This window comes from Peromyscus eremicus, chromosome 2 (assembly GCF_949786415.1).
Source record: "Peromyscus eremicus chromosome 2, PerEre_H2_v1, whole genome shotgun sequence".
Lineage (NCBI taxonomy): Eukaryota > Metazoa > Chordata > Mammalia > Rodentia > Cricetidae > Peromyscus > Peromyscus eremicus.
The window spans coordinates 68368855-68383019 of NC_081417.1; the positions used below are offsets into that span (position 1 = coordinate 68368855).

Genomic DNA, 14165 nt, shown 5'->3' on the forward strand with positions numbered 1-14165 from the left:
AAAGGGACTTCTTTAAAGTACTCATTTGATGCTTTTTTTTTTTAACTGCCATTACATTTTTATATTGCCCTATAAGTCTATTGTTTCTCGACTATATAATCTCACCTCATCATCAATTCTTAAAGTGGACTGATGAAAAAATTGTAACATAGTGCCGGGCGGTGGTGGCGCACGCCTTTAATCCCAGCACTCGGGAGGCAGAGCCAGGCTGATCTCTGTGAGTTCGAGGCCAGCCTGGGCTACCAAGTGAGTTACAGGAAAGGTGCAAAGCTACACAGAGAAACCCTGTCTCGAAAAACCAAAAAAAAAAAAAAAAAAAAAAAAAAAGAAAGAAAGAAAAAATTGTAACATAGCATTTGCAAAACTTTCTCCAAATTGGACTATGCAAGATTCTGGGTCAGAGAGATCTCCCCTTTATGTGCACCTGTCACACTACAGTGAGAGCTTCCCCCACACACCAGTCACAGCACAGTTCAAGCTTACAACAAAAGCACTACTCTTCCTTCAGGTTTTGTATTATATCCTCAGAGAAGACGTCCCTATCCCATCAAGGTAAGCTATAGTTATTAACATAATGTACTGCAATATTTAATACCTCCTCTTCAGAGAAGTTATTACAACAAAGGATGGTGTGTTCAGCTCTATGTCCAGTTCGTTGCCATATATTTAGGACCTATCTATCATATATCATTACAGAGAATAGGCATAAAATTTTTGTTGAATAAATATTACTAGCTAACTCAAAAGACTGTAGTGGCCATAGATGAGGTAACTGATGTAACAACAAGCTGAAATCCACATAAGCACTCAATGAATATGCTCAGCAGTTAATTTAACTAGCAACTTTTCACAGGAACTTCTCTAACATACCACTATGACTCTGGATGAAAGGTAAAGCAGCTGAGTCAGAACAAGACAGACTGAGGTGCCAGTAGACAGGCCAGAGCAGACTGCCATAATACCTAACAGGTGACTAAGAGAATGAGATGCAGAGTCAGAATTCTTAAGCCACCTTGTATCCTTGACAGAAAACGAATCCTCTGACCCCAACAAAATTAATCCCAAAGCAACAAGTATATGCACTTGTCTGGACAGAACATGGAAAAGAAATACTGACCACAGGAAGGAAAATTGACTTTATTTGTGCAGAGCACAATCATTTTCACTAGAAAGCCATACAGACTCTATATAAAACTTCTGGAATTAAATCCAACACACAGAGCAATACACAAACGTTAATTTCAATTTCTACATATTACAACAATAAACACAAACTAAAATTTAAAAGCAAAAGCCATTTATAACAGTTTTAAAAAGTAAGACATAGTTAAGAATACAAAGCCTGGGGGTTGGTGAAACTTAGACAAACCCAAATTGAATAATATTCTACAAATTATGTAACCAGTACTCCTTAGAATTGCCTGGGTTCTGAAAAATAAAGATTAAAAAAGTCAGAAAAAAACAAGAGCTGACAAGTAAATATAATAGCCTGGATGAGAAAAAAAGACATCAGTGGAAGAACTGGTCAGATATGACCAGAGTGCATGAGGGGAGTTCCAGGATTGTTTTCCAGTTCTGACAATATAGTAACATAAGATGTTGATGGTAGAGCAAAATGAGTAAAGGAACACACATACACACATACACATACATACACACACACACACACACACAGACGCAATCAATCTAAAATAAAATATATTAATATAGTTTATAAGAGTATCAGAGGAATAATATTTGTACACTGAAAATGAGAAAACACTGCTAAAATTGGAAACATCTAAATACATGGTAAGATTAAGAATGTTTATGGATCAAAAGACTTAAGATTACTAAAATAATAATTCTCCCCAAACTGGTCCCAATGAAATTAACTCTAATTAGAATCCCATCTAGGAGGCTAGTGGTCATATGGAAATACAGCACCACTAAAACAGTCAAAGCCACTCTGAACAAAGAGTAGATCTTCTGTAAGTTACAAATCCACAAAAATGCAGCAAACAGACACTAGATCAACAATACAAAAAAGTACAGAAATAGAGCCATAAGTACAGGGCCAGTTCATTTCAACAAAGATGTGAAGGCAGTTAGTAGAAAAAGAAACAGAGATTTTTCACCAACAAGTAATGACAGATCTGTTTGACAACTAAATAAAACAAACCACCCACCTACTTTAACTCATGTATTGTTCCACATGTAAAAACTAACTCTAAATGAACAATGGGCATAAATGAAAACCTTCATACTATGAACTTTATTGAAGAAAACAAGGCAGGAAAATTTTGTAATATCTGGAAAAGAATAGACTTCTTAGATACAAAATCCAAAGTACGATCCATTAAAAATCAGTAAGTAGGACTTCATCAAAATTAAGAACATGGCACCAGAAGGCTGGCTCAGTGGTTAAGAGTACTTATTCCTCTTGCAGAAAACTTGAGTTCAGTTCCCTACAGACAGCCCTAATTACAGGAGATCTAACTCTTCTGAACTCCGCAAGGACTTATGCACATGCATGCTCTGAAGACATACATACATATAAACATTCATACACATAAAATAAAATGAACCTAAAAAAGGTATTCAAGACATTTAAGTTAGGTGTGGTGCCACAGTTCTACAATGCCTGCCCTCTGGAGATTTAAGTAGGATGATTACAAGTTCCAGGTTAGCCTCAGCTACATATTAAGCCTCAAGGTAGTATGGGCTACTTAGTGAGACCCTCACTCAAGCAAGCAAGCAAGCAAGCAAGCAAACAAACAAACAAACGCAAAACAAAAAACCAAAAGGCAATGAATACAACTACAACACAACTGTTGCACCCATAGCTCAGGGGACATTGTGGAAGAGGGGCAGAAAGATGGTAAGCGCCAAAGGACCAGGAAGTCTGCTGTGAGAGTATGTCTCTTAGAAACAACAAGGAAGACACATTCGATACCTCAGCAATATGACTGCCTAAACAAGACCTAAACAATGGCAACACCAAAGACATGCTACATGGAAAGGGGAATGCTCACAGGACCCTACCCCCTTAGAGAAAGAACTACAGGCAATTAATGACAGTTGAGAGAGGGAAAATTAGTCTTCCTCAGGGATAATTAGTTTAATTGGTTATCCAACACCAAATGATCAACCCTGAAATCATATACATACAAGGAACACTAAACAGCAGGTTGTATTTATATATGTATGCATATATATACATGTAATAATAATTAAAGAAAAGGCCATGAAGAAGGAGTGGGGGTGCATGAGAGGGACGGGGGAACTGAAGTAATTATATTTTACCTTTAAAAATGGGGGGGGGGTGCAGCAAGGTAAAGGTGATTGTAACCAAGCTGACAACTTGAGCTTGATCCCCAGGTCTCATACAGCAGGAGAGAAGTGACTGCCCCAAATTGTCTTCTGACCTCCACATGCATGCAGTGGCATGTACAACAACAGTAACAACAACAAATGAGTAAGTGTAATACAAAACTGAAAACAACAGCAAAGGCAATCCTGAACAAAACTGAAGTCTCCCATTTCCATATTTCAAAAGTTATCACAGGGCTAACATAAAACTGTCGACAGAGATCATGGTACAGAAGAGAGAACTTAGAAATAAATGATCACATACACCATCACCTGTTGTTTTATAAGGATGCCACTACCATCTAATTGGGGGGATAGTCTCTTCAACAAATGGTTCCAAACAGCCTGGATATCTTATATGCACAAAAATAAAGTTAAACTCCTATGGAGTATATATATACTCCATATATAAAAATTAAGTCAAAAAGTACCAAAGACCATGTAAGCCCTAAGACTGGAAAGCTATTAAAATATAGGAGAACTTACTGACATTGGATTCACTATGATTTCTTAGCTATGACACCTAAAACATGGGCAACAAATGTAAAAACAGATTAAATTGTACTACGAGATTGAAAAAATTATGCATTAAAACACAACAAAGTAAAGAGACAACCTGCAAGATGAGAGAAATATTTGAAAGTCATATGTGTGATAAAGGACTGATATTTAGAATATATAAAGAGCTCTAACCATTCAGTAACAGAAAGAAGACAAAAACTTATTTTAAAAAAGAAGAAAGTTTCCCCAATAACTAACAAGCATATTTAAAGACACTCAACATCACTAAACTTTAGGGAATACAAACCAACCATATCACCTCAAACCCATGAGATGACTGATATTTTCAAAAATTTAGTACACATAAAACTTGGCACATAATGTATACCGTTAGCAAGGATAACGAGAAACTGAAACACTTATGCACTACTAAATGATGAATTAAAAAAAATAGGATATTTAATTGTTTCACATTCATAGTCAACTGCAGCAAAAATACTATATAAAAAAATTCCAGAAATAAACTGAACTATTAAACTGAACACCATTCAGAGTGGCATGATGAAATCTCATGTCTTACTTCCTCCTGCTGGTGCACTAGGTCTCCCTTTAGCCAGCATATCCACAACGCATACATTGCCTGGCCATTGTTCACTCAGCAGCTGTCTTGGCTATCAGATCAATTATAGTATCATACTTCTTATGTTCAAGTCCTTTTTCCTTAATAATGATTACATGCTAAGCAGTGATTCTAGCAATTTGAATAAGCCAACAAAAAGAAAGTTTTAGTTTTAGTACAATAAGATATTTTGCAAAACTAGATTCATGTAACTTTTATTGTTTTTTATATATATATACATATATATGTTATATACATATAATAAACACAATAGAAAGAGAAGAACATTACCAAACTCCTTTTATGAGGCTACAGTTACTCTGATTCCCAAGCCACACAAAGACGCAACAAAGAGAATTACAGACCAATCTCCCTCATGAACATTGATGCAAAAATACTCAATAAAATATTAGCAAACCAACTCCAAGAATACATCAAAAAATTATCTACCATAATCAAGTAGGCTTCATCCCAGAGATGCAAGGATGGTTCTACACACAAAAATCTGTCAACGTAATACACCATATAAACAAACTGAAAGAAAAAAACCACATGATCATTTCATTAGATGCTGAAAAGGCCTTTGACAAAATCCAACACCCCTTCATGATAAAACTCTTGGAGAGATCAGGAATATAAGGAACATACCTAAACATAATAAAGGCAATTTATAGCAAGCCAACAGCCAACATCAAATTAAATGGAGAGAAACTCAAAGTGATTCCACTGAAATGAGGAACAAGACAAGGCTGTCCGCTCTTCCCATATTTATTCAATATAGTACTCAAAGTTCTAGCTAGAAAAATAAGAAAACAAATGGAGATCAAGGGGATACAAATTAGTAAGGAAGAAATCAACTTTTCACTATTTTCAGATGATATGATAGTATACATAAGTGACCCCAGAAATACTACCAGGGAACTCCTACAGCTGATAAATACCTTCAGTAATGTGGCAGGATACTAGATTAACTAAAAAAATCAGTAGCCCTCCTATATACAATGATAAATGGGCTGAGAAAGAAATCAGAGAAACATCACCCTTTACAATAGCCACAAACGATATAAAATACCTTGGGGTAACTCAAACTAAGCAAGTGAAGGACCTGTATGACAAGAACTTTAAGTCCCTGAAAAAAAGAAATTGAAGAAGATGTCAGAAAATGGGAAGATCTCCCATGCTCATTGATACGTAGGATTAACATAGTAAAAATGGCAATCTTACCAAAAGCAATCTACAGATTCAATGCAATCCCCATCAAAATCCCAATACAATTCTTCACAGACCTGGAAAGAACAATACTCAACTTCATTTGGAAAAACAGAAAACCCAGGATAGCTAAAAGAATCCTGTACAACAAAGCCACTTCTGGAGGCATCACTATCCCTAATATCAAGCTCTACTATAGAGCTATAGTAATAAAAACATCTTGATATTGGTATAAAAACTGACATGTAGACCAATGGAATTGAATTGAAGACCCTGACATTAACTCACACACCTATGAACACCTGATTTTTGACAATGAAGCCAAACTGTACAATGGAAAAAAGAAAGCATCTTCAACAAATGGTGCTGGCATCACTGGACGTCAACATGTAGAAGATTGCAAATAGATCCATATCTATCACCATACACAAAACACAAGTCCAAGTGGATTAAAGACCTCAATATAAAACTAGTTACACTGAACCTGACAGAAGAGAAAGTAGGAAGTAGTCTTGAATGCATTGGCACAGGAAACCACTTCCTAAATATAACACCAGTAGCACATACACTGAGAGCAAGAATTAATAAATGGGACCTCCTGAAACTGAGAAGCTTCTGTAAGGCAAAGGACACAGTAAATAAGACAAAATGACAGCCTATAGAATAGGAAAAGATTTTCACCAACCCCCACATCTGACAGAGGGCTGATCTCCAAAATATCTAAAGAACTTAAGAAACTAGACATCAAAATAATGAACAATTCAAAAAAAAAAATGGACTATAGAGCTAAACTGAGAATTCTCAAAGGGAAAATCTCAAATGGCCAAAAGACATTTAAGGAACTGCTCAACATCCTTAGTCATCAGAAAGATGCAAATCAAAACAACTCTGAGATACCATCTTATACCTGTCAGAGTGGCTAAGATCAAAATCACTGCAGACAGCTTATGTTGGAGAGGATGTGGAGCAAGGGGAACACTCCTCTACTGTTGGTGGGAGTGCAAACTTGTACAGCCACTTTGGAAATCAGTATGGTGGTTTCTCAGAAAATTGGGAATCAATCTTCCTCAAGACCCAGCTATACCACTCTTGAGCATATACCCAAGGAATGCTCAATCATACCACAGAGACACATGCTCAACTATGTTCATATCAGCATTATTTTTGATAGCCAGAGCCTGGAAACAACCTAGATGCCCCTTAACTGAGGAATGGATTAAGAAAATATGGTATATATACACAATGGAGTACTACTAAGCAGAGAAAAACAATGACATCATGAAATTTGCAGGCAAATGGATGGAACTATAAAATATCATCCTGAGTGAAGTAACCCAGACTAAGAAGGACAAACAAGGTATGTACCCACTCATAAGTGGATACTAGAAGTAAAGCAAAGGATAACCAGACAACAACCCACAACTCCAGAGAAGCTAGCTAACAGGGAAGACCCAAAGAGGGATGCATGGATCACCCTGGGAAGGAGAAATAGATGAGATCTCCATGAGTGAACTGGGGATAAGGGGTGGGCAATGGAGGGTAGGGGATAGGGGATGAGAACATAAGGGAATGGGATGGTCGAGCTGAAACAGGGATGAAGTGGGAAAACAATGAGAGAGATACGATGATGGAGGGAGATATCATGGGGATAGAGAGAAACCCAGTGCTAGGGAAGTTGCCAGGAATCCCCAAGGATGACCCCTGCTTGAACTACTAGAAATAGTGGAGAGGGTGCCTGAACTGAACTGGCTTGCCCCAGTGAACAGATCAGTGAATACCCTAACTGTCATCACAGAACTTTTCTATAATCAAGTATATCAGGATCATGATGGGGAAACCTGCAGAGATGACCAAACCAAACTAGTGGGAACTCATGAAAGTTTGATCAATGGATGTGGAGTCTCCATGGGACTGGAGTAGGCCCTCTGCATGGTGAGACAACTGTGCAGCTTGATCTGCTTGGGGGCCCCCCGGTGGTAGAATCAGAATCCATCCCTGGTGCAGCAGAGCAGGTTTTTTGGAGCCCACTATCTATGATGGGACACCTCATGCAAACTTGATGCAGGGGGAAGGGCTTGCACTTGCCTCTACTGGATGTGCCTCCCCATGGGAGTCCTTGCCTTCTTGTGGGGGAGAGTGAGGGGTGGGTTGTGGGGGGAGGGAGACTGGGAGGGCAGGAGGAGGGAAGAGGGGGATCTTTGATTGGTGTGTAAAATGAATGAAAAAATTCCTTAATAAAAAGAAGTAATTTTATAATTTAAATAAAAAAGGGAACTCATAATAATGAGATTTATTTATTGTATGAATTAATCTGTTTAAAAGATAGTGCAAATGATTCACATAGGTGGTTCAACAGTAGAAGTAACCAATTCTCTCCCCCATGACTGCAAGCATGAAAGCACAGTGGTTCAAATTTAGTGCCAGCAGGGACTCAGGAACTCATATTTGCATTGTAACATCTAGTTAAATACAAAAAGAATAGAAAGATCTGAACACTAAGGCCACACCAAGCATGCCAAGCTCTCTATCAGAGAAAGGGCCAGAGGCAAGTACTCCAGAAAGCAGTGTGCAGACATCATGTATGCTTGTACCTACAATTTTTTATTGCCCTCTTTATTCAATCCAGCTGTGAGTCCTAACAAAGAGAAATATGGGGTGTGGCTTATAATAGTTTGAAATGATACACTGTTAGAAAATGCTTTTCTACCCGGCATTGAGCAGTGCTAGCAAATCCTCAAAATGCTCCCTAAATGAAACAGGGAAGAACAAAACTGCTCTCTGTGGCCATTGGTCAGAACAGTTTTCTAATTCCGGTTTAATGTACACTAAGCTGTGCAACATTGGTTAAGCTACTTAATTTCTGTTTCTTTACCTGGAAAAACGGAGAGAGACAGAAAAAAAGAGAAAGAGGGAAAGAGGGAGGGAAAGAAATAGGGAGGGAAGGAGGAGAGAGAGAGAGACAAAGAGGTACACACAGAAAGAACAGGTGCTCAGGAGCAGAAGAACTGCAATCAGTAGATCAAGTATAAAGGACAGGAAATTTGTAGAATAGGAGAACACTTTGTATACAATAACTTACCAAGAACTCAATGCAAACAAGCTTTTCATGAGTTGTCTTCTAGAAATTGTCAAATGCATGACATATAGAGATTAGTAAGTTGTTAAATCTCTACAACTGGGAGCATCAAGAAAAAGAAAAAAGGAAAGTGCTGACTTGAAGAACTCCCAGGGCAGCTGATGAAACAGCTAAGACCTCAACACAAGACCTACTAAGTTCAACTCATTGGATGCTCCCAGAAGGGAAGCTGGAATACAGTAAGCAGGGTACTTGGGAGAAAGCACTAACTGCTAGCTCACTTGTTCCATTAGAAAACACTGCTATTTATATTTAAAAAACAAAAAGATTTTACAGAGTGCATTCCACAGAGACAAATAAAATGCAAGGAAACAGATTATCAGAGAGACTAACTGAAGTTTTTGTAATAGTTTATTAATTATCATAGTAACTGCAGCTAATTACACTTTAAACACAAAGCCAGTGTTAGCAGAATCCTTAAAATAAACAGAAACACAAAAATCTGATACTTTCTTATTTAAAATGAGTATATATTTTTGCATAATTTTAGTCTTATTTAAATTGACTATTATGATATTTTTATATGCTTCTAAGAGTAATAAAAATCTCAATTTGTCTTCTAAAACTATACTTCAATTATATTTATTGATTTTAGTATTTGCTTTGGTAGAAAATGTAGTTAGCTGCTACCTATCTACTTGGCCTGCTACATTTTAATTAAAAATAAAACAAAAACAAAAACATAAATATCTTTTACATAGACAAAATGGAGTTTTGTTAAAAAGACATAAAAGATAAAATATTAGAAATGTATTTTAGGTTCCAGACCCTTTAAGATTTTGTCTTCACTTCAAGCAGGGCATCTGAAAAGGGGGCAGGGAGGGTGCATGTGCAGAGAGGGAACACAACAGTTTCTTCCAGACTTCCTACTTAGTTACTTACAGTGCTGATCACAATCAACTCTGGCAAACACTACTTGATTTTTATCTGGATATTCTTCCTTAATGACATCAGATGCTTCCTCAAAAATTGGATGCAACATCTGGCTGAAACGACACCTACACACAGACAAGCACACCAATTAGCAGGGAAATGCAGAAGGCACAGGATCTTACTTCAGTTATCATTCATTGATGTTTAATACATGTACAATAAAAAACTTGTGAGACAATCACACATTCAATTTATCCATGCTTCTGATGTTTGTCAATGAATGAGAGGAAACCAACTTGCATTTAAAGATTGTACTCTCTAATGCAATATTGTATAAACTACCAAGTTGATTTGTTGTTCTACCTTATGATTAACTGCCAATGTTATGGTGCATGTAGCTATGGATCTCACAGAGGCCATGACATAAGCCTGCAGCATACCCTCTAACTTACATTGCTTGGGTTTGTAACTGTTAAGATCTGAGTGTTTACAGAAGAAATTTGCTTTCTCTGAACAATGAACATATTTCCATATTATTGTACAAACTCTTAGTTTAATGCAAATGCTAGATCAATCCACCTAGCTACTCCATCAATCTCAGACACAAGTTAACATACTAAATAAAACAGTTCTATTAAAAGAATATGTGGCATATAATGAGTATTTTCCCTTCAAAATATATCTGCACATTAAAATAAGCCATTATCTCTGCAAACATATAAACCTACTATGTCCAGGAGCAAAAGTTCAAATTCCTAAGGACTCCCTGACTATTTTCCCCTCTCCCACCTATTTAGAAGTGGGACACAATAGCCACAATAATACAGGAAATTGTTACTTCTAATCCTAGCTGCCCTTCATTTGGCCAACAACTTCAGAAATACATATTATGGGTGATTAAAGGGACCTAAGGGTAGTGGGGGCTAGGGGGATAAATAGTGTACACATCATACAACCAGTTGGGAAAAATGGACATTTCAGGGGAAAAGGTATTGAGGATATGGTAAAGTACTATAATTGCTACTATTGTTTTTAGAACCCTTATGTACCAAGACATTATCTTGAAAAAACCCATAAATTCTAATCCATGCGATTTTACATTTATTAGCAATAATCTAGTGAAGAATACACGAAAGGATGCAGAATTACACCTCCTCCCTATATCTTCTTGCTTCTCTCTCTAGCCTACTCACCTGACTTCCTAAGGAGATGTCCTAGAATATATCAAGGAGACACAATCTGTATCTTCAGACTCCTGCTTTCAAGTGGTTCTTTCCTCTTTAGCATCTTAAGTCTCCCGTCTGGGATAGGTAGGGTCTGTGGACATCATGGACCGTGTCTTATTTGACTACATATTCTAATAAGCGGTTCAATAGATTCTGTTAAAGGAGCAAGCTGATAAATTCAAGAACTAGAGCAGCTGGAACCCAAGGTCTGGGAGGACTTAAAAAATTCTAGAAATAGACTAGGCAGAGGGCAGGGGAAGGAGAGACAGGGTTTGGTTTTGGTTCTGAGATCTTCAGCTGGGGCCTAGTCAAGAACAGAGGGCAGGCTTCTGGCAAAGGAAGTCTCACACCAAGGACTCCCCTCTGGGCCATCCAGGTAAGTTTTTAAGCAGATTCATATTAAAAACAGTATCCATTTGAATACTAAAAGTTTAAAGTGGAAAGTGAAATTACAGTTCAATTCTAGCCTGATGGCAGTGGCGTAAAACCTTTAATCCCAGCACTTGGAAGGCAGAGGCAGGCAGTTCTCTGTGAATTCGAGGCCAGCCTGGTCTACAGAGCGAGATCCAGGACAGGCACCAAAACGACACAGAGAAACCCTGTCTTGGAAAAAAAAAAAAAAGAGAAGAAAACAGCTGCACAGTTAAATTCTAATATTACCGCACCTTCGTATGCATGTAAACGCTACATTTACACAGGTAACACCACAAAAGCAATAGAATCACTAAAAGACTTTCATGGTCTTCTGAATCCAATCTTCAATCAAAGGCTTAAATAATCCTTAAAAAATCAACCACAGAGGTAACAGTCTTGCAGAGACACTTTGGGGACATTTACTATTATGATCTAATGGGAGAGAAATAAGCTTTAGATTTAGACATAGCTGACTTTAAATCCCTGATCCACACTTTACTAGCCAGATGGCTGTAGCTAAAATTTCTTCTGGCTACAGATGGCCTTTCTGAACCTCAACTTCCTCAATCTAAAATGGAAATTACACTATCTACCTGGGGGACAATCCTGAGCCTTAGAGCAATATATGTAGAGCTTGCCACATTCACAGCATTACTAAGTACCTACTGTGGTTTATTACTCTCTGAGGTATTATAGCACTTCTAGGCAGCTACATAAGAGAACTAAATTCCAGAGAGAATAGTCTATCTAGCCTTTGAAAATACCGGAAAGCTACCAGCAAATTACCCAAGTTTTCTCAGTTGAAAAAAAGAGCAGCAATTTACCATTAATAGTAAAAGACATTCTTTAGTGATATGTTTTCTCAAATAACCACTACTAGTCCACATTTCCAAATCAGATTTTGCATGTCCTAGTCTGCTTTCTCATAATAGCCAGAATTCCTCAGTCCAGAGCACTGCATTCTAGTTTGTCCTGTGCTACAATCTGATCAGGTCACAGGGAAAGTACTTTGCTCCTCTGGATCTGAGTTTCCTTACCTGTAAAGTAAATTGGACTAGATAGTCTCTACCAAACTTTATGACTAACATTAATCCTAATTTGCCTTTAGAAATGCTACCTCCATTACACATTTACATACATATACATGGTATTTTCCTATGAATCTTCAACTTTTTATTAAAGTTTTTAAAATACCTGTATCATGCATCCACACACTGATTCAAGAGACACTGTTATGTACTTATGAGTCATGTATTTTGCAAAATGCTTGAGGATGACATTTTAAAGTATAGTTATGGTAACTATCTCCACAAAGCAAAGATGGTATTTGGGAATCACTAACTAGACTGTAGCATGTGCAGAGCTACAGCTGGTAAGACTAGAGCTGTGAGAAATGCAGATGTTCCTTAACTTACAAAGGAACTAAGTCCATGGAATCTAACATGAACTGAAAATATCTTAAGGCAAAAATGTATTAACTATGCCTACCGTTCAAACCTCACAGCTCAGAAACAGCACAGTGCAGAGTATCAGTTTTTCACCCTCACAATCACCTGGCTGGCTGGGAGCTAGACATTGCCACCACAGTCCACCATAGAGGGAATATATACTGCTTGTCACTAGCCCAGACAGAGGTAACAATTTAAAGTCCAGTTTCTATTGAATGCATATAATTTTTACACAATAATAAAATTAAAAAGCCATATGCTAAAATTATTTGCAAACTGGACACTGTACAAGACTTCCTAGTCTGACTTGACAGAAGGGTAGGCGCACTGATACATGAAGATGACGCGAAGAAAGTGGCACTTCAGGCTAATGTTAAAGATGATTAACAAAATAAAGAAGTATGTGAGAACAAGAAGGGAGCCATCCAGGTTGGGAAGACACAGGAGAGTACATATTTTCACAGAAATTGAAAGAAGTTTGGTGTGACAAGCAGAACGTGGGAGTAGAAAGAAGCAAGAGATGCAAGCGAGCAAATCATGAGAGGCCTTCAAGGTCAAGGCAAGAGGTTTAAATCTTAACCCAAAGATTTGGAAAGTTTAAGATAAGAGTGTAAACGCAAATCATTTGCACTGTAGGGAAGAACTTAGCCTTATATTACAGAGAATATTGTGGAAATACATACTATAAAAACATAAATACATAATATATAAACTCTGACTTACACAGCAGAAAATATTGAAGATATATGTAAAACTAGAGGTACAGAAAACAAGGGAGGAGACTGTCACAGGGAACTAAGGAAACTGCAGGACCAGAGAGAGCTAGCCCAAAGCAGGGTGGTGGCAGCTGGCAGGCAATAAGTCTTTTAGGGAATGGTTAAAAACAATAATGCCAGTGTTTCAAACCACTCTTCAATTAGTTCTCCATCACACATTCTTTAGCATACTTAAACACCATGTTCTAGATTCTGGGAATACTAATAAGTCTGTTTGGTAGGGCACAAACAAATTTAAAAACAAAAACAGTATCTAAGTTGAGCATCTCTAATTTGAAAGTCTGAAATTGCAAATGATAAACAGTTTCAGATTTTGGAATACTTCAGACTTTAGAGGCACTCAACTACTAAAAGTCTATGTACATATTCCAAAAAAAAAAAAAAACCAAATCACTTCCAAGCCAAAGCACTTCAGAAAAGGGATAATCAACCTGAAGTGGAAAGAAGAAAATGGTCCCAATATCATATAAACACAGAAGACAGGATCTGATCCATAGCAAGAACTACAGGCCTCCTGGGGAAAAGTATGTAAGTTGAAAATATCAACGTGTTTTTTATAAGCTTGCCACACTTAAATCCTGACTTCCAACCTATGCCCTCTTCTCGTGGACA

At 37.4% G+C, this 14165-nt stretch overlaps 1 protein-coding gene across 1 annotated transcript in view; it reads right to left on the reverse strand.

The window, feature by feature from the left end:
* The window catches only part of Erp44 (endoplasmic reticulum protein 44), a 56902-nt gene that overhangs the window by 42611 nt on the left and 126 nt on the right, over positions 1–14165 (reverse strand). Inside the window, exons 2-3 of the mRNA XM_059254331.1 lie at positions 10883–11006; positions 9699–9814 (exon numbers count right to left, since the gene is read on the reverse strand). Of these exons, the coding sequence (XP_059110314.1) occupies positions 9699–9798 (100 nt within the window). The 5' untranslated portion in view covers positions 9799–9814; positions 10883–11006. The remainder of the gene's footprint in view (positions 1–9698; positions 9815–10882; positions 11007–14165) is intronic.